Source organism: Lipotes vexillifer, unplaced genomic scaffold, assembly GCF_000442215.2.
Source record: "Lipotes vexillifer unplaced genomic scaffold, Lipotes_vexillifer_v1.1 scaffold1446, whole genome shotgun sequence".
Lineage (NCBI taxonomy): Eukaryota > Metazoa > Chordata > Mammalia > Artiodactyla > Lipotidae > Lipotes > Lipotes vexillifer.
In genome coordinates, this window is record NW_006798799.1 from 149,631 (window position 1) to 171,978 (window position 22,348).

The window sequence follows — 22,348 nt, forward strand, 5'->3', positions numbered from 1 at the left end:
AAAGGTTAAGTCCGACATTTGGTTCCCAAAACATCAGCTATTCAAATAGAGAAAGGAGAAGAACTAGTTTGACAGTAGTTGCATCTTCCCCTCTCCTTTCCTTTCCCCCACCTTGCATTCTAGCTCAACGAAGCCCCACGCGGAGCTGATGGCACTGCACAAATTCTTAAAACGTGAGTACATGCCTGAACTGCAACAGCAATAGTGTTCAGATCAAAGAGAGAAAGTGCACCCCCTATATCCTCTACAAATCAAGCCTCACCTGCAGATACGGATCAAGTTTGGGGCAACCTACTTAACAAGGCCATGGTGAATCATTCTTGATACACGCCGCGCTGGCTATTGTGCATAAGTAATTTGAAGCCAAGTCATATAGAGAGTGCTTGGGCTCTAGGGAGTCTCGTTTGTTGAGGAGTAAATGCAGGAAGGACGAGCACCTTTTAGCAGAAAGCAGGGTGAGGGAAAACTGCCACCCCCAGCACTTGGCTGGCAGCTCGCCTAATGAGGAAGTACAAAGGCGTGGCCCCGCCCAGCGTGCCGGGTTGGCCTAGAACGCCGGAAGGGGTGGGGCGGACCCGAGCGCCGTCGGAAGTGGCCCGCGGGACCCCTGCGGTCAGGCCTACACGCGTTCCGTGGGCCCAGCGCGATGGTGACGTTCCGTGACGCCTCAGTGGTTGCTGGGGCACGGTGTGGGCGTTCGGAGTCGGGCTTCTCTCTTCGAAGCACCTCTCATCGGGAGCGGGCGGCTGTGACTGCAGCTTATGCGGCCGTCCTGGCCAAGAACCATGGGCCCCGGGGGCGCAGGCTGCTCTGACGGGCTGCTGCTGACAGTCGGCTGGCTGCTCCTGGCGGGCCTCCAGTCAACGTTCGGGATCAACGTCACCGCGGTCCAGGATCCCAGCTTGGCCGGCGAGGGCGAGGGCGAGGGCGAGGGCGAGGGTGAGGGCAAGGGCAAGGTCGAGGGCGAGGGCGAGGGCGAGAACGAGGCCGAGGAGGAGGCTGAAAACGACAGCAAGGCCGAGAACGAGCCCCAGGCTGAGGCCGAGGAGGATGGTAAGTGTGGGAGGCTCCTTGGCGGGGACCCGCAGGCACCCGTTGAGGGTCAAGCCTTCCCTGCTCTTTGAGGACGATGAGAATTATCCAAGTTAACATCTGTAGAGCTCTCTCCCAAAAACAACCCCAAATTTATACATTATCGCACACCTCATGGCCTTAAAAAAAAGATGTGCTAATTCTCCAAGACCAGAGCAAGATAAACGAGCACATGTATAGAAATTGCTACAGAAATACTGCTAAATATTGCTCTGGACAAGGGAATAGATGATTATTTTTTTAAGCATCAGAGAGTAGCTTCCCACCACGGGGACCGATTTTGACTCCCCTTACAGTTATGATTTTTCCTTTCCATTGCAGATTTTTTTTTTTCTTGAAGTTCCAAATTGCCTGAGGTCTTCCTCCTTTTTTCACATTTGCACTTTGGGTTAGAACTCAAGGGAGTTCCCAATTCCCCTCACGGTGACACATCTAGATAAACCAAGATGCTGACAAAATTCCCCGGAAGCCCCGTGTCAGCTTCATGCAGCCTCCACCCTTGAGCACCTCTGCAGTGTGATAGTGTTTTATTTGTAAGTTCAACTTTGAGTCACAAAGGAACGGTGGCAGTAGAAAACATCAATAAAGGGATCCAACTAGAGGCTTTGTTAGATGATATAATACATGTTAACCAACGAAAACTGAGCCTGTGTTTGATACATCAATTTACCTTATTCTCCTGGCTCACTAAGCAATAAAACTTGACAAGCTGTGGTACATGTTATATTGATTAGTAACTCACGTGCTTGTAGGTAAAAGGTCAGTTGCAGGTCTTCAGCCATCTAAAGGGGACTATTTCTCTTCCCTCCATAAATGACCCAGCTGAGATTCTTTTAAATGTCCTTGGCAGTCTTATGTCTCCTATAAGTACAAAGTAGGTGCTGTATTTATCAGCCATTCTTTTACTTCCTGATGACGGATAGTGACCCTCAGCGACATAAAGAAATTGACTATCTGATGTTAATGGTGGAATTGAGGTTTGTACTGCCTTGATAACATTCCATTTCAGAGAGCTTGGAGAAGTCCTTGACTTTGGAAATATGAAAAAGAGGACTAGGGTAGAAAAGAACATGTTCTAAAGTGTAGTAGCTATTGATTCCCTCTAGTTTTAAGAGTAATTAACAATTTAAACTGGTCAAGGGATAGTTCTAGCTGTAAATGCTAGAGTTTAGGCTAAACCAGCTGATGGAGTTATAATGCCTTAGATTCAAATTTGTGTTTCATAATGTACCAGCAGAAGGTATCCAAGCATTTCAAGCAAAAATGTCAATTCAGAATTGATCAAAGTCATAGTCCAAATTATTTCACAAAGTCAATATTGATTTACTTATATATACATCAAGTGTATATTTGCTTGCTGTATATTCAAGACACTGTATTTGGTGCTTATAAGTATAGAAGTGTTTATGAAAAATTACAGTAATCAAAATAGGAAAAATCTTAGAATTATATGAAATTAATAAGTAGAAAATGAATGAAGTGTGAATGAGGTTATGCTATCTTAAGAATGCTTGTAGGGCTAAACAAGTTACAGAATGCTTGCATGTACTCTATCATGTTTAATTCTTATGATAATCAGATAGGTTCTCCTTTCCAAATTTTGCAGAGGGGTTAAATAGGCCTGACACAGTTGAAGGAATTTGCCCAAACTCAGAAAAGCTAATTAGTGGTAGAGTAGCAACTTGGACTCCAATTTTGATGCATAGTCCCATGTAATATTGTTGCCTCAGGACATAATGTCTTTAAAAAATTACTTTCTAGCACCTCATTTAATATTTATTTTTATTGAGCTTTTAGTCCTAATCTGAGTTATGAAGAATTGATTATATGCTACAGCTAGTGGAATTCATGTCAAATTCCAGAACATTTAGAAAAAGAGAAACATGAGATTTAAAACCAACAATATTTAGCTACTCGAATACTTATATATTCCTAGATTATCCTGCTAAATAAAGTGTCGAAATAAATTCTTAGGAATAATTTACCATCTTAACCTGAGAATGAGTAGAACCAATCTATAACATAATTTTAATGAACACTTTACATAACTACTTCTTTTTGGGTAGAAATAACACACTCAAATTTTTTTTGAAAACAGAATAGAAAAAATTGGGCCCTATAATTGGCAGACTTTTTTGTGTTTTTCTGACCTCCTATATAACTTTAACTCACCATGTATTACACTGATGAAAAACATTATTTTTAAATTATGTACAAGGTTCAAATATAAATCTTTGTAAGGTATTTCCTAATTTAATTCTTCAAAGGTTTAGTTTTCTTTTGATTTAAACAGTGATAGAAGATGTACTTGGAATGGCATTGCTTTTCTGATTTAATAAAACTTTAAAAATGTCTGCTTCCCATATGATAAGTGCTTGTATCCTCCATCCCCAAGTAAGAGTTCTTCACTTAGAAAAGTTTTCCTATGATTAAATAATGTATTTTTGCATTTATGTTTAGTTTCAAATAGGACAATAGTCAAAGAAGTAGAATTTGGGATGTGCACCGTTACATGCGGTAAGTAGCATAGAGCAGATAAATAACATTGTATTGGGGCAGGGGGGTAAAAACAATGTGTACTCTCATTCATCTCTCACTGATTTCTATTTCTAATATCTATGATTTACACACAAAACTCAAACTGTTGGCTTTATAAGGTAGGATATTTTCAGTTCATAACCTCTAAGTCTTACTTTAAGCCAACTCCCTATATGTATATATTTTGGGGGGAGGGGCACATAAACTGCTTTCATCAAAGTAAAACTTTATCTCACAGATGTTCAGAAGATGAAAGATCTTCTGATGCATCTCACAGATGTCTACCACATACTGTGCTGGCAAATCTATCAAGAAATTTACTTTATTTGTAATAGTCTATTCTAAATGATACATTTTCCCAATTTATATGTCATGTTTTAGAGAAAAGAGGTATTGGCTTTGTGGGGAAAATAATATTCAAAAACTATGACTTATTTTGATCATTCCTTGAATAGAAATTGGACATAAAAATCTCTTACATGGGGGTAGGATTAAGACTACACATGCTATAGTAGACCAGTGTTTCTCAAACTTAAGTGTTCACCCTAGGTGCCTGCAAGGCTTGTTAAAACATGGATTGCTAGGCCTACTTCAAAATTTCTAACTCACTAGGCCTTTGAAGGGGTCTAAGAATTTGTATTTCTAAACAAGTTCATAAATGAAGCTGATGCTGCTTTTTAAAAGACCATCTTTTGAGAACCACTATAGACTAGTGTGCTAAGAAGACAGTAGATAATTCACAATGAAATTAAGTTTATTCTAAATAGAATCTGCCTTGGAAAAAAGACAGTGACAGGAGGGAAGGACAAAAACCAGAGGATAAGAAGACAGAAAGTCCATGCAGGTATGGATCAGAACAATATGTACACTTTTTATTTTTTGGTCAAAAATTGTGCCTGAATTGTTTTTGAGATAGCATTTTTAAATGATGTTAAAATAGACTTAACAAAAAATTTACTACTTTAACAATATTTTAAATGTACAATTTAGTGAAATTAAGCACATTCATGTTGTCATGCAGTCATTACCATGATCCACCCCAGAACTTTTTCATCATCCCAAACTGAAACCTCCACACCAATTCAACAGTAATTCCCCACTCCCCCCAGCCCCTTGCAACCATTATTGTACTTTCTGTCTCTTGAGATAGTTGAAACCTGTTTTTTACTTTAACTTCTTAGTGTGTCAGAGTCAGAAAATTAGAGGAATTCTGTGTAATAAACCTGTGTTTATTCATTTGCAAATTACATCTTCTGCCTGCTTACTTGAGAAGTTTTCACAGGTAGAGAATTATTTTTATGACAATTCTAGTAATTGATACTGTCCTACTCTATTATTTAAAGATGTGCTTCAGGGACTTCCCTGGTGGCGCAGTGGTTAAGAATCTGCCTGCCAATGCAGGGGACACGAGTTGGAGCCCTGGTCCGGGAGGATCCCACGTGCCACGGAGCAACTAAGCCCGTGCACCACAACTGCTGAGCCTGCACTCTGGAGCCCGTGAGCCACAGCTGCTGAGCCCACGTGCCACAATTACTGAAGCCCGCGTGCCTGGAGCCCATGCTCTGCAATGGGAGAGGCCACCGCAGTGAGAGGCCCGTGCGCCACGGTGAGGAGTGGCCCCCGCTCGCCACAACTGGAGAGGGCCCACGTGCAGTAACAAAGACCCAAAGCAGCCAAAAATAAAATAAGTAAATAAATTAAAAAAAAAGATGTGCTTCAGAAATTATATATTATATTTGTTTATTCAGCAATTTTTTTTGTTTTCTGTTTTTTTATTCTTGCCTACTCTGTGTCAGGTATTGTTATAGGTGCTAGGAATAAAGCAGTGAACAAAGAAGTGGAAACTCTCTGCCTTCAAAGAACATTTTTTGGTAGGGGCAAAAAGATTAAAAGTGCCTTCGGTTTTTTAAGTAAAAATAAAAGGCACACTTTTCATTTTCACCACGAACTTCATTGAACAACGTATTCACCCTTTTGCTCCAATACCTTCTGCCATTTTTCAGGCAACTTCATAATTCCATCTTCCCAAAACTTTTTATCTTTTTGAGTAAAGAACTGTTCCAGGTGCCTTTTACAGTCTTCCAGGGAATTGAAATTTTTTCCATTAAGAGAATTTTGTAAAGACCGAAATAAATGGAAATCTGAAGGTGCAACGTCTGGTGAATATGATGGATGAATCAGAACTTCCCAGCCAAGCTGTAACAGTTTTCGCCTGGTCATCAAAGAAACACGCAGTCTTGTGTTATCCTGCTAGAAGATTATGCGTTTTCTGTTGACTCATTCTGGACACTTCGTCGAGTGCCGCTTTCAGATGGTCTAATTGGGAGCAGTACTTGTTGGAATTAATCGTTTGGTTTTCCCGAAGGAGCTCATAATAGAGGACTGCCTTCCAATCCCACCGTATACACAACATCACCTCCTTTGGATGAAGACCAGCCTTTGGTGTGGTTGGTGGTGGTTCATTTCGCTTGCCCCATAATCTCTTCCGTTCCACATGGTTACAACGTCCACTTTTCATTGCCTGTCACAATTTGTTTTAAAAATGGAACGTTTTCATTAAACGAATGTTTTCATTACTTTTCAGTAGAGAATCGCATGCAGAAATATGGTCAAGAAGGTTTTTTTTGCTTAACTTACCTGGAACCCAAACATCAAAGCGATTCACATAACCAAGCTGGTGCCAATGATTTTCAACGCTTGATTTGGATATTTTTGAGTATGTTGGCTATCTCCTGCATGGTATAACATTGATTGTTCTCAATTACTGTTTTGATTTGATTGCTGTCAACTTCAACTGGTCTACCTGACTGTGGAGCATCGTCCAGTGAGAAATCTCCAGCACAAAACTTCACAAACCACTTTTTACATGTTCAGTCCGTCACAGTACCATCTCCATACACTGCACAAATCTTTTTGTGCGTTTCAGTTGCATTTTTACCTTTCTTGAAATAATAAAGCATAATATGCCAAAAGTGTTGCTTTTTTTCTTCCATCTTCAATATTAAAATGGCTACACAAAAATTCACCAATTTTGATAAGTCTTTTTTTAAATGTACACTGATATGATAGCTGTCACATACTATCTAACAAAATTGTTTCGAATGAAGTTAAAGACAACTAAGTGCTACTAGAGCCATCTTACGGAAAAAATCGAATGAGCCTTTTGGCCCACCCAATAATATGTAAAACATGTAATATGTCAGATGGTGATAAGTTCTAAAAAGAAAATAAACCATAAAAGGCAATATTTCACATCTATAATTTTAAGTTTTAAATCTTCAATTTATAACAACTATTTAAAGGAAAAATTGCTTTAGTGAAAATTCTGTTGAACCCCCAAAACAATATTTTAGCAGTCAAAAAGTTTTCTTTTCTTGGAATATACAGGCAGATTTTTAAGAATGGACTTACAGAAAATCTCACATCTACACACATCATTGCGATAAACTGTATCTGGCTAAATAAATGCATAAAATACCTGCTTGGAAAATATGCATTTCAGCATAAGGCTATGCCTCTAGAGAAGTGCCATTCATAAATTCAAGGGAAGCCATTCTGCAGCCATTCTTAAGCATCTCTTTTAATCAAGAGACCTTTCCCCCTCCAGCCTTCCTTCTCTTTATCTTATATGGAGTACTCTTCTTTGTGTCTCAAAGTTTGGTCCACAGACTTGCTATATCAGCATCGACTGAGAGCTTCTTAGAAATGCAGAACCTCAGGACCTACTGCAGACCTACTTACTGAATCAGAATTCACATGTTAGTATGTCTCCAGGTGTTTGGCAAGCACTCTGAAGTTTGAGGAGCGCTGTTATAAGCCATCTCTAGACTTCACCTTTCCCTTGCCTTAAGAGTGGGTTTTATGATTAACATCTTGCAGGGACTGAAAGAGGGAATCTGGTAGAAAGGATATCAAGAAGGACTATTCCTTAGCCTGTGACAACACAGTCTTAATCACAGGTCATTTATCACAGGACATGTTCAGCACGTCACTGAACCAGCTTTTATCATTTCCTTCAATTCTGGTGATGTTAGGGAAAACTTGGTGGAGATCTGAGATCAGTCAGTAAAGACGTGATTTCTTGCTATGAAATGTATGGCAATTCTAATGAGAGTATCTTTTTGGAAATGGAGATTTGGTCATTAATAGTCTATCCTGATGCATTTAATACAGGGATTTTTACCAATTTAGATATTAAAAAGCATCATTTATGTTAAAATGTAATTTTTGTAATTTCCTCTGCAAGCTCAACCCACACCCTGCCCCAAAAAATTCCATGGTCAAATAAATTTGGAAGATCCTGTGTACTACCGTATTTCATCAAATCTGAGACTTTCTTGGCTGTGGTAATCACATTTTATGCATCTCTAAAAAAGGAAAAATGCTGCCATTCTTGACACGCTGTCAATTCTAAGATGCATTCTGATTTCAAAGATGTTAAAATGTAAAAATTTTACATCTCAGATCAATGAAAGTTTCCACATAAAAGCACATTAATTTACTAGCATATTAAAAGTTCCCCTAAAATTCTGAGGAAAGAGGTTCCTTTCATTTTAATGTAATGTATAATTTCCAAATGTATATAATCATGGAATCCTTTTTCTTATGGTAACAACCAGAGGAAATAGTGTTTCATGTAACTCGCTTTGGAAAATGCTGTTTTATGAAATAATTCAAAATGAGGGACCTAAAAATATCTAAATGTTATTACCCTGAATTTAGGAATTTAATTTCTGAAATTAAGAGAAAAGTCTCAAAAAGACCTAGGTGCAAAAGTAAAGGAACTCTGGAATTATTATTTTTAACATTTGCTTATTTCTTTTACCAAAGGTGTTGGTATAAGAGAAGTTATATTAACAAATGGATGCCCTGGGAGTGAATCCAAATGTATCATACGGGTGGAAGAATGTCGTGGACCAGTAGATTGTGGCTGTGAGTTGGCCTATGTATTGGAGGGAGACTGAGGAAGCATTTACTCTGGGGAAATATCCTTAACCTCAGGTTGCCGTGAGTGGAAGGAGGTGATCAAATGATATACTGAAAGGAGTTCATAAGAAAACTTAAGCTTCCGCTTCTCTAGACAGTTACAAATCTTTCTACTTTTGCTTCACATTTTTTCAGTGACGTGTAAATTTAACATATATTCTCTCTAGTACACTGGAACCGTATTGCAGTCAGGGTCTGTGGTTGAGGCTGTCCTCCAGTGAAACGCTTTTGACACTGTGGTCGTGACAGCTTATCAGTAGATTGGTAAACCCTACATTGGGAACTTTTGAGAGCCACCCTATACCACCTTTCACTAGTCAGATTCCATTATCTTTAAACATGGAAGGGGCGGAGTGTATGGGGCGGGAGGGGGGTTCTGACCCTAACCAGTAAATTGGAAGCCACTAGTAGATCTCAAAGTTTAATAGATCACTGAGTAGTTTGCCCTTGCTATCTCTTCTCCATGATTTATTCTGCTGAAGGAACAGACAGGTATGGTGTTTTCTACCTGCCTCTTTTGGCGACTTAATCTTTGACGCCTCTCTGCTCCTCTACAGTCAAACTTTCAGTGATACATTTGCTAACTTCCAGCATGTAATTGGTTTTAAAGTTGGAAGTGACTTTTAAAAGTAGTATTGTGTATAAAGCAGTTTACGGTGCCCACTGGTATATATGTATTTAATTTTTCTTTTTTTCAGGGGGTAAACCAATTTCAGAAAGTCTTGAAAGTGTTAGGCTAGCATGTGTTCATACATCTCCTGTAAACCGTTTCAAATATATTTGGAGACTTCTAAGGCCAGACCAAGTGAGTAATGAATATATGTAATTTGGTGCTTTCTAGTGAGTGATAAAATTTGTTTCCCAGTGCTTGAGCACTCTCAGAAAACTTTCTCTTTAAAAGCAGTTTGCAAAAATGAAGTTAAAATCATACAACTTTATTATTATTGGGATTTAAATTTTTTCATTGCTTAGGGAGGCTAAGACTTTACATATGCCTTAGGGCCAGCTACTATCAGAACTTAAAAACACCTATTTTATGTAAAGTGTTCTATTTTGGAAGCAAGAGTTTCATTTGTATGTATAGTAAAAACAGTACTGATAACAGTAGCTAACATTAATAGATGACTTATTCAGTGCCAGACATACACAAAGTGCTAGAGTTTCTTTTACTCACATAACAATCTATGAGGTAATTCCTGTCATTATACCCATTTACAGATAAGTACAGTTGTTGCTCAGTATGCTCAGGGGATTGATTCCAGGACCCCTTCAGATACCAAAACTGGGGATGCCCAAGTTCCTTATGTAAAATGGCGTAGTATTTGCATATAACATAAGTACATCCTCCCATATACTTTAAATCATCTCTAGATTATTTATAATACAATGTAAATGCTATATAAATAGTTGTAAATAAAATGTAAATGCCAAGTAAATACTGCTGTGCAACCAATTCAAGTTTTGCTTTTTGGAACTTTCTGGAATTTTTTTTCTGAATATTATTAATCTCTGGTTGGTTGAGTCCACTGACATGGAACCCAAGGATATGGAGGACCAGCTGCAGCTGAGATGCAGAGAGTAACTTGCCCTGCTTCACACAGTCAGGAAGTTGGTACTTGTTATCTGGATTATCTGACTTTAAAATACATGTGCATAATTAATTACTGTCCTAGAATGAGAGAAAGTGACTCTTATTTTGTTATAAGAAATAAATTGTTTCCTGATCTTAAGTTTTCATGGAGAATGTTGATACCTTTTTTTTTTCTTTTAAAATAGCAAGCCGTTATACTTGCAAATGATTCAGCAATCCTGGAGGTTCACAGGGATACTCACCCCAAGGCTTTTGAGTGTGAAACATTGGATAATAATGAAACAGTAGCATCTATTAAATTCACAATCTATACAACAACTGGTAAGTACCCAGCAATGTTTTGGTTTGCTTATATCTCAAACTTCAAAGCACATCAAAATCACCTGGAGGTCTTGTTGAAACACAGATCACTAGCCCAACCCCCATAATTTCTGATTCTGTAGATCTTTAGTGGAGCTGGCACAAGAATTTCCATTTCAAACAAGTTCCTAGGTGCTGTTGGTCCAGAGATCACATTTTGGGAACCACTAGTTTTATACCATTTAGACTTTTCTACAAGGTAATACTTAATTCTTATTTTTTTCCACAAAGAGAGTCAGATGTACCTCACTTTGGGAAACTGGTGTATTCCTGAAGTATCTCCAAAGAACAGTCCTTTAACTTGAATTACATTCTTTCTTTTACTTCTATCACAGAGGTGAAAATGGATACATAGAATTCTAATGGATGCTTAACAAAAGTTTTGATACTGTAAAATAAATAAAATTAAGAAACGTTATTTCAAGGTATATCTTTTTAAAAAGTATTCATTCGAAGACATTTTTTTATGAAACAATAAATACAGTCCTCAGTATATGTCACAAAAGGCAAATCTTGACCCAAACATAATTTTACATGTTAGAAACTGTGCTTCCCTTGCAAAAAGGATCCATGTGCATATCTTTTCAATTTAAACTATGATGTCTTCTGTATCCAAATAATTATTTCCTTTTGTTGAGTTGCTCTTAACCATTTTTATTGTTGTCATCTGTGTTTTTGGGTATGTGAGGAGTTTGGTCCCAAGTTCTTTTGAGAATCCAATCAAGGCTCGGGAGGCTTTTCCCAGAAAAATACCCATGTATACTAACATGCCAAAAGTTACCCGTAATTTTAAGAGAGTTCATGGATTTCTTGAAGCTATTTCTCAATCCCAAGTAAAGAACTCAAGCTGCAGTCTAGAGATACCATGAAACATAACACGCTTTATTGAACTGGAAACAAGCTAAGGTGTTTTGGGGGTGATTTTAAAAAGTAAACTATAACTTTCTTTGATGTGTTGTTCAGTGTCCTTAAAAAACCATCTTTATGGTGAAAGCTAATAACCTTACTTCTATGTTGGGATAACAGGTGTTATTAAAAGGATACTTTCAATAAAGTGCTATAAAAGGCAAAAAAGGACCAAACATCATCAACTAAAAAGTATCTCAGTGAGTCATAGTTCAGGATATTAAAGGATTCAAGGCCATTCTCAGTTATTGTCCCCACAGCTTGGTCCCTGTTAGGACAGCTTAGTAGTGGTTAGCTCTTCCTATGTTAGAAGGCAACATGTGTAAGCTAAGGGCTGGAGCACAGACGCCAGTGTCAGCAAGTGAGACAAAGTTGATTTTTCTCTCTTGTAGCTGTCCAAGGCTGGTGGGGTAGCTCTGCCATCTCAGCACATGCACTGGTTAAATGACAAAATGTTTTCAGAAAACTTTGGTATTTATTAGTTTCTTTTAAAAGGGACAATTGGGCATACTGCTGTGACAGACCCTTTTGGCTCTTTAGACATCAAACAAATATTTTGGCTATAAATGTCCACACAATGTGGTACTGGCTTGAAACGAGTGAATGATTGAAATAGTTTCAGGGTAAATATGGTTTAATTAATGAAAATGTCCCATCCATTCTCTCATATAACAGGTTTTTCACTTCCACAATAGTTGTCTTTCATAGTTAGGCATGGTTTTGATTGAATTATGTCCCCCTGAAGAGATACTTTCAAGTCCAAACTCCTAGAACTTCAGGAATGTGACTGTGTCTGGAAATAGGGTGGTTGCAGATGTAATTAATTCAGTTAAGACAAAATCATACACAGTAGAGGAGAGTGGGCCTTTAATCCAATATGACTAGTGTCCTCATAAGAGGAAGGAAATTTAGACACAGACACACAAAGAGACAGGAGGATGTATGTGAAGACTCAAAGACAAGCGGGGAGAAGACAGCCATGTGAGGACACACGGAGATTGGAGTTGTGCTGTCACAAGCCAAGGAACATCTGGGGCTACCAGAAGCTGGAAGAGGAAAGGAAGGATCCTTCCCCAGAGCCATTGGAGAGAGCATGGCCTTACCGTCACCTTATGTTCAGGCGTTTATCTTCCAAAACTGTGAGACAATATATTTCTGTTGTTTTTAAGCCACCTAGTTAGTGGTACTTTGTTATGGTGGCCCTAAGAAACTAATATAAACATAAACTTAGTTTTTCTAAAAAGTGAGAGCATCGAAATTCAGCCTGTTTTTCATCAGAAAATTTCAGTAGAAATGCAGACTATCTTTTTATTAGATACAAAAGTAATCTAAGGGACCCTTGCAAGAAGACTACCATTGAAATGAACCAAAATCTTTATACCTCTCATTCTCCATCTTCTCTTGGCTAGTATTGCAGGGTAGTAGATAAATGGAAAGAAATTTTGCATTTCTTCTTCTCAAGTTTTAATCCTAAAAGGTTTTTTTAAATTTGAGCTTAAAAAATCCCACTGCTTCTATAAATCTAAAATTATCAAAAATAAAAATATTTTTAAAATCCAGCAATGTTGGAATATAAATATGATATAAATTGTCTACCATATTTGGAACTATTTAGTGAGATTACTAAATTGAGTTTATAGCTCTAGAATTACCAAGGAAAATGGAAAATTATACTCCATGGTGTTTAAAGAATAGGAATAAAATCCAGATGAATAAGCAGTTGAGATTGCCCATATATGAGACTAATTCTGTTAGAGTGGTACTTACCAAAATATTAAAATACATAAAACATAGCTTGCACAAATCATTATATCTCCCTGGATGTTGGTTTGCTGATCTGTATAAAAGTTGTATAAGATGATCTTTCTGGCCCTTCCCCACATGAATCTTTTATGAGTCTATGATTAAGGGGCCAGGAAGAGCCAAAAGAAAGCTACATAATTCACTGAGTAAGTAATGCTTGATATAAATTGAATTTTTATCAGTTTACAATGTAGCAGTGTTATAATGCATATGGTAAACTGGTCATGTTTCCATAATAGCACTATTTTCAGGAAGAACAGAAAGATATGGGAGAGAATGCTGATTTAAAAGTGGTGTTTGGCTATTTGTATGAAGAAGAATGAGCTTCAATTCCTACTTTACAATGTATACAAAAATTAGAGATGTATTATAGCCCTAAATGTAAAAGCTAAAACCATCAAGCTTAAAAAAGGAAACATAAGAGAGTATCTGTATGATTCAGGAGTAGGCAAGTTTCTTTTTAGACATGACAAAAAACAATCACCATAAAGGAAAGATTGCTAAATTAGACTTCATCAGAATTAAAAACTTCATCTTCAAAAAATGGTGTTGAGAAAACTGGACAGCCACATGCAAAAGAATGAAAGAAGGTCACTATCTTACATCATACACAGAAATTAACTCAAAATGGATTAAAGACTTGAATGTAAGACCTAAAACCATAAAATTCCTAGAAAAAACATAGGCAGTAACCTTATTGATATAGGTCTTAGTGATATTTTTGTAGATCTGACTCCAAAGACAAGGGAAACAAAAGCAAAAATAAACAAATGGGACTGCATCAAACTAAAAAGCTTCTGCACAGCAAAGGAAACCATCATCAAAACGAAAAGACAACTTATGGAATTGGAGAAGACATTTGTAATGATATCTCTGATGAGGGATTCATAGCCAAAATATATAAAAACTCACACTAATCAACATCAACAACAACAAAAACCAAACAACCTAATTAAAAATTGGGCAGAAGATCTGAATAGACATTTTTTCCAAAGAAGACATACAGATGGGCAACAGGCACATAAAAATATGCTTGACATCACTAATCAGGGAATTTCAAATCAAAACCACAAAGAGATATTACCTTACACCTGTTAGAATGGCTATTATCAAAAAGGAGTAGAAATAACAAATGTTGGAGAGGATGTGGAGAAAAGGGAGCCCCTGTGCATTGTTGGTGCAGCTACTATGGAAATCAGTATGGAGATTCCTCAAAAAATTAAGAATAGAACTACCATAAGACAGCTATTTCACTTCTGGGTATTTATCCAAAGAACATAAAAACACTAATTCAAAAAGATAGATGCACCGCTATGTTCACTGCAGCATTATTTACAATAGCCAAGATATAGAAACCACCTGAGTGTCCATTGGTGGATGAACGAATAAAGATGTGGTATATATACATACAATAGAATACTATTCAGCCATAAAAAAGAATGAAATCCTGCCATTTGCAACAGCGCGGATGGACCTTGAAGGTATCAATCCTAAGTAAGTCAGTTGGAGAAAGACAAATACAAAGATTTCACTCATGTGGAGTCTAAAAAAACAAACAAAATAAAACAAAAACACACTCATAGATACAGAGAACAGATTACTGGTTGCCAGAGGGGAAGGGAATTCAGGGGTGGGTGAAATGGATGAAGAGGGGAGTGCAACTCTATGGTGATGGATGGTAACTAGACTTGTGGTGGGGATCACTTTGTAGTGGATACAGATGTCAAATTATAATGCTGTACACCTGAAACTTACGGTAGAAAGTTTTAAACTTCAGCTCTTTAAAAGGAATCATTAGAGGGCTTCCCTGGTGGCGCAGTGGTTGAGAGTCTGCCTGCCAATGCAGGGGACACGGGTTCGTGTCCCAGTCCGGGAAGATCCCACATGCCGCGGAGCGGCTGGGCCCGTGAGCCATGGCCGCTGAGGCTGCGCATCCGGAGCCTGTGCTCCGCAGTGGGAGAGGCCACAACAGTGAGAGGCCCGTGTACCGCAACAACAACAAAAAAAGGAATCATTAGAAAAATGAATAGGCAAGCCAAAATCTGGGAGAAAAAAAATTATAAAACAAGTACAGCAAGTACAATCAGTTTGGGAAAAGATCTTGCAGTTTCTTGGAAAACTAAGCATACCTCTACCCTATGACCCAGCAGTTCCACTCATATGTATTTACCCTGGAGAAGTGAAAATGTATGTTCACAAAATGACTGGTGTGAAAATGTTCATAGCAGTTTATTTATAATAACCCCAAACTGAAACAGCATAGGTGTCCATCAGTAGGAGATAGAATAAACTAATTGAGGCATAGTACCCAGTAATAAAAAAGAAAAAAACTATTGATACATGCAACAATATGGTTGAAGCTCCAAAACATTACACTGAGTAAAAAAGCCTTACACAAAAGAATGCATAATGTATGTTTCCCTTCCTATGAAGTTCTAGAGCAGGCAGAACTAATCTATGGTGGAAAAGAAAATCAGGACAGTAGTTGTCCCTAGAGGTTGGGGCAGGGATTAACTGGGGGGGGGGGGCTCGAGGAAACTTTGGGGGTATAGTAATATTCTGTGTATATTCAGGGGTTTGAATTATATATGTCTGTTTGCATTTGCCAAAACTAAATAAATGCACATTTAAGATCATTGTGCAATTTGGTGTTCATAAATTTTACCTCAAAAGAAAAAATATAAACAAAGGTTGAACTCTAGTTAATGATATGCCTGTTGAAGAATTTTGTAGGAAGTGTGCAGACATCAGCAAATTATCTTGAAATACATCAAAAAATAAGATGAATCAATGGATTGAGAAGAGTATGGATAGAGGGATAGTTAAAATGTTGATGGTAGTGTCTAGGTGGTGGGATGTTTATTGTCAAATGCTTTCAACTTTTCTGTGTGTTTGAAAAGGGCACTTCTAACACGCAGAGCAAGTTCATTAATAACTTTGTTTCCACTGATTCTTTCTGTATTTTTCTAGAGTTGTTTTTCAAATATAAAGTTTCCATTTAGATATCCATTTTCTTTTATTTTCCAGTAGTAATAATCATCAGGTGTTTTTTTCTCTAGAATTGCAGATGAAAAGATCAAGCCGACCAGACACTGATGCAGTCCTAGTTTTTGTTCTGACCATAGGAGTTATTATGTGTATATTCGTGATCTTTGTACTGATCTTCATAATTATAAACTGGTAGGTGAAGGACTGAAACTAAGCCATCACCCGTGATTGATGTCCTCCTTGTCTGCCCCTCCCTGTCTGTTGAATCCAAGGCCCTGTCCATGATGCTTCTCACATGGGTTTTGAAACTGTCCAACTCTCTTCATCCCTCCTGAGACTCTCCTAATTTAAGCTACCTAATCTCATGACTTGATCCCCAGCCATGAGAAAGCTTTTCAATGCAAGTTTTACAATTTTACATAGTAGTTGCTAAAGAAAAACGTTTATTGAATTAATATTTGTGTTGTCTAGTTGTAGTTATCACAACTTTAAAAGTTGGTTATTGTAACCTACTAATTCATTTATATGAGAATATTTCTGATACCTGCATAAGTATCACCCCCCTGGTACATGTGAGGGCTCATCTACTATCACAATGCAGCTGGTGCACCACACAGTAAAAATATATCATGACTAAGGAGGCACTTCTATATATAGAAAACTAAATATAAATTTATTTAGTTTTCATTTCATAAAAGATTTTAAAAATGTTTTTCTTCCAGGGCGGCAGTCAAAGATTTCTGGGGGGCAAAAGCCTCGACACCTGAGGTACAGTCTGAGCTGAGTTCAGTGAGATACAAAGATTCAACCTATCGTGACCAATCACCAACAGAAATACCTGGACATGAAGATGATGCTTTAAGTGAATGGAATGAATGATGTATGGATGATGTATAGCAAACCAAAGGAGATTAGAGCATATCAGATTCATCATTATAAAAATAAAATGTATAGTGAAATACTTTAACAATATTGTAAGTGATTTATTATAGTCTGAAGGTAATATAATATGAGAAGGGGCTGTTTTAATCAGTGCATCTTTGTGGTGGAGTTATCAACAAGTTTTAAATTTGTTCTCAACATTTACCATTTCAAGTAATCACTTGGTAGCTTTTATCTAGAGGCACACACACAAAATCTTTTAAATACATTTTTGACCACTTTGATCACTTCTAAGGTGATTTGCCTGTTCTGTCACAAACAAGAAAAAAAATATATAGAAGATGCCTTGCATATTAGACTTTCTCCCTGCTGGGAGCACTGGATTGAACTTGCTTAAAGCAAACCATACTTTAGAATCTCTGCAGGGCATGTGACATACAAAGCATCACTTTTAGCACATGAAATAATAATAATGATAGCAACCAACACTTAGTAGCTACTACGTGCCAAGCATTGCTCAAAGCATTTTACATGTATTAAGTGATTTAATTATGATCGCATATAGGAAGTTTATAAGGAAGTACTGAGGAGGAACTTGGGGATGGCTGAGTAAATGACATGAATTTAACATGCCCTGTAATTCTCACAGAAACAGTGAATTAAGGAGTTTTGCATGACCCCTGGTAAGTACCTTCATTGTGTTTGGTATGCGGGCGATAACATCTCAAAACTTATATCTGGATATCATCACTGGCTTTTTGTGCTGTGTCATTATGTGATACAGTTGTGGTCAGCTATCAGACAAGATAACAAGACATTAGATAATTTGATTTGGTAGACTTCATCAGAAATTAATTTTAAGAGTCGATGATAGTAGCACAAAATACACTTAATCTTTTGTTTAGATGAACTGTATGCCAACTTTATTGCTATCACTATGGGATTTATCTGATGAAAGTGTTAACTCTGCACATCTGTGAAAAAGTCATTGTAGATGGGCATTTATGGTATACCTCCCTATGGTAGCCTAGACAGAGGCTGTGTTGTGGAATTATCCATGCTTTTTGTTATACAGCATTTGTATTTGAGAGAAGCGATGAAGAATTGGGTGGAAAATTATTTTGTTATCTGTTGTAGGAATTCCACTAGGGATTTTAAGTGAAAAGAAATGGTTTTCATAAAATCTTTCAAAAGAATTTGTGTGTGTGTGTGTGTGTGTGTGACACCCCTTCTTCCCCCATATAAGTGTGGGGAAAAAAATAAGCCTTCCCACTTCTTATTCCTGATTAAGTATGGTCATGTAACCTTAGCATAGATGCTAGACATTCTTGAATAGTAATTACTATCAATTCTTATTTTTAAAACCATGAACAGCAGTCGTTTCCAACTATACTTCAATGACCACTAATGTTCAGTCAGGTTAACAGGTTTAGTTGTCAGTGCTGTTCACTGGATGTTCCTGGCTGTCTACTTACCAGCCATGTGCTAGGGCAGTACCTCCTCCACCCCTTGTGATTGGGTGGGGTCATGTGACTACTTCTGGCCAATGAGTTATGAGCCCAGATTTCAAATGTCACTTTCAGTCTAGAACATTTCACTGTGAAAACATACAGAGCTCACCCTTCTCTCTGCTAGAACAACCAGAAATGTTTAGATGGTGGCTGTTCTGACACCTTGGATCCCAGAGGGAAGGCCACATGGCACAGGATCTCCAGTCAATAAACAGTGGATATGTAGTGTGAGAGAGAAATAAACTGTTATTTTAAGCACTGAGGGTTAGAGACTGTTTGATACAGCAGCCTTAGTAAGACTATCCTGAGTGACACGTGTTTTCTGAAAAATAAGTTTTCATGGTCAAATGAGTCAAAGACCTCTTCAGTACGGGACTTCCCATCAATGTGTTATAGACATTGTGACTCTCCAACAGGGGGATATAGGTGCAATATTTTCCTAACTTATTGGTGGTCTGTGGAACAAAATTGAAAGCCTGCCATCCCAACTCAGAAACACACTTTTGAGCAGGACTCTCTGGCAGGTCTGTCTACGAGGAGTCAAGGCTCAGTGAGGTAGTCTTTCATAATGTATAACACACAACAAGTCAGCAATGCAGCTTGACAACAGTAGCACCTTCCCTCTTAGGTCTTTCGGTGTTACTTAGACCTTTCACTCATCCAGACCCACCTTGATGGACTTTCTTGAAATCGTCCTCCTAAGACCACAGCTCCTCTCTCAAGTCCTATGACCACACTGCATTAAGTTCAAATAATCGACAAATCTTATATTGAAGTGGATTATAATATGTTCCAGGTCTCCATGAACTCACTCCAGGTCTCATGAAAACCCTCCGTCTTTTGCCACTTGGTCATAGTCTGTGTGTAAGGGGCTCTCTTGCTGACATGGGCCATGGGGTCTCTGTTGCACATCACTAAAGATTAATGGGGCCAGTCACTTTCCTCTCCAGGCAGACCAGGCCAGAGGCAGCTTCTAGTTCCCATCTACTCCTAAATTCCAGACATCTGTTACTTTTCCTGGTCACCAAAATATCCACAAAAAAAGCCTTGAACTTTGCATCTGGATCCAGGAGGTAAAAAAAAATGTAAGCAATTATATACCAAAAAGAGACCTTCCTATTGGACCCCAGGACATTGGACTCTGCATATGCAGCAGCTGGATTTTGTGAAGCATTCAAATAACACCATACTCACCAAGAGAATCTTTCGTTTGTCCTTCCAATCAACTAACATTCATTGGGCTACCCCATGGGCCAGATACTGTACTAGGCACTAGGAATACAGCCTGTGCAAAAAAAGCAAAAACAGATAAGATCCTCCTTCTCTTGGAGTTGGTCGATTACCCAAGACAGCCATTAAAATTAACTAAAACTGGGATGAATAAATTGAAAGAAAGCTGCACATTTCTATGAAGCTGTAGTAGGGGAAATGACATTTAAAGGAGCTATAAATGTACACACTGCTATATTTAAAATAGATAATCAACAAGAACCTACTGTATAGCACAGGGAACTACACTCAATATTCTGTAATGACCTAAATGGGAAAAGAATTAGAAAAAGAATAGATAACATGTATATGTATAATAGAATTATTTTGCTGTATACCTGAAACTAACACAACATTGTTAATCAACTATACTCCAATATAAAATAAAAATTAAAAAAATAAAGGAGATGTAAAGCCCCCATAGAGTTACTCTAGTTAATGGGGAAGAGGGCCTAGGCAGAGGGAACAGTAGTTGTGAATGCTCTGAGTCAGGAAGGAACATGACACATCCTGAAGAAGGGTTAGCTGAGCTGGAGTGTAAAGAAAGAGGAAAAGAGTGGTGGCAGATGAGGCTGGAGATGTATGCAGGAACTGGTGATTGTGTGTGTGTGTGTGTGTGTGTGTGTGTGTGTGTGTGTGTGTGTGTGTGTTTACAACACATATGAAAAAATACAGCTAAGTGACCTGAGAATACAAATCAAGGGAATCATTGTTGAAATTGGCACTCCTGATTTTTTTTGCTATACTGCATTTGCCTATGCCTTCCTGGAATTCATTTATTATTGGCCTTTTAACAAACAATGACTATTGATGCTCACCTAGATAGGGCAGTCTATACTTTAATTTGGGCTCCTTTGAGTCCTACTGAAATGCAAGATCTCATTAATCAGACCTTAATTCTCATCCATAATAGTTCCTAATTCACTCTCATATTATGAAGCTAAGAGCTAGATAGAGAAGATTAAATAAGAGTTCACAACAATGACCAGGGATGGTGGGTATGCCTCAGGGCCAGCAGCAAGCGATAAAGTGGTTGATAGACATAGTAGGCTGCAGTTTTCTGCAGTCTTGAACATGGCATGGAATTACTCATCCTGTTGAAACACATTTGAATTTTCTTTAGTTAACATAGGCATAATGTTTCAATTCAAAATGATTTTCTTCCCAGAGTGTTTCTAGTATAATCCATATATTCTCTGTCTTCTTGATCTCTTGAAAATTGACGTGCTTTGTTGTTGTTGTTGTTCCACTTTACATTTTAAATCTACTTCTCCAGTCATTTTTGGTTATATTCTGGAGGACAATCGTTTTGGAATTCATAACCCATCACTGTTGTGATCCACCATCTGTCTCAAAAAACATATAACCCATTCACATGGTTATTTAGGCTTTGAGGTCTGTGCAATTTTATTATCTGTGATCAAGTCATTTGTGTGATGGAAAACAATTTGCCTTTGGCAGTTTTCTGATTCTTGTTGAAAATGAAACTAGGATGTTGAATATCAAGGGGTTTTTCCTTCACCATTTAAAGGAAATAAATTGCAAAAGGGAACGCATCTTTCTTTGACATTCAACTTCTACATTTTGTGAAAATACCCAGTGTATTTAAGTAAATGATAGGTATTCAAGTTTTTTTCTTATTAAGAGGAAAATTTAGGATTAAGCAACAATTATTTAAATCGTGTTCTTAGAGACATGTGTACTAGTTGGTTATTTTTTGTACCTGTCCATGTATTTATAAATATAGACCTTATTTGAAATAACAAGAGCCTCTAGGCTCTGTAGTGAGTAGTTTCACTACATGAAAGTACATGACTATCTCTGCTAAGTGAAATTTGCATGAGAAAAGATCCAAAGGTGACAATGTAAATGGTTGCTTTATGTGATGATAGTAGGATATGTCCTTGAGGAATGTTTCCATCGCTGTAGAGAATTTATGCTGAGCTACCTATAATGCCCACTGAATTTCTTCTTCACTCAGATACATTTTTGGGGGGGTGTGCATTATTTGTTGAGGACAATAGGAACATCACAGCTTCCTTTCTGTACATTAATCTTCCTCCCTTTTCTGACAGATATGGTTTTGGGTATTCCTGAGATAAAGCTCAAGGTGATTTTGGACAAACTGGTTGGGTTTAAGCCCTCTCATTAGAAAGGCATTGTGAGATTTGTATTATTTACGCAGTACCCCAAAGTAACACCAATAAAGTGATTTACAAGGAACAGAAATCATCTGACAGTAATGAAATCATGTTCTTCCAGAACAAACAATATAAGACCCTAGAGGTAATAGGGACAGGAAAGAGTACAGTACAAGCAATACTCTTTTGTATGCTCTGGGGAAAAGCAGCACACAGCATACAGTTATTAGCATGAGCAAGCTTCATAAAGGAAGTGGATGTGCTGGGTTGCTTTGCAGCAG

General features: G+C 37.8%; 1 protein-coding gene across 1 annotated transcript; it reads left to right on the forward strand.

Annotated features, from left to right (window-relative positions):
• Positions 1–785: 785 nt before the first annotated feature.
• On the forward strand, positions 786–17,143 carry SPACA1 (sperm acrosome associated 1). The gene is made up of 7 exons (XM_007471115.1): positions 786–1,053; positions 3,553–3,609; positions 8,461–8,562; positions 9,315–9,421; positions 10,393–10,528; positions 16,336–16,456; positions 16,987–17,143. Exons 1-7 carry the CDS (start codon positions 786–788, stop codon positions 17,141–17,143), a joined length of 948 nt encoding a protein of 315 aa, XP_007471177.1.
• The last annotated feature ends 5,205 nt before the right edge of the window (positions 17,144–22,348 follow it).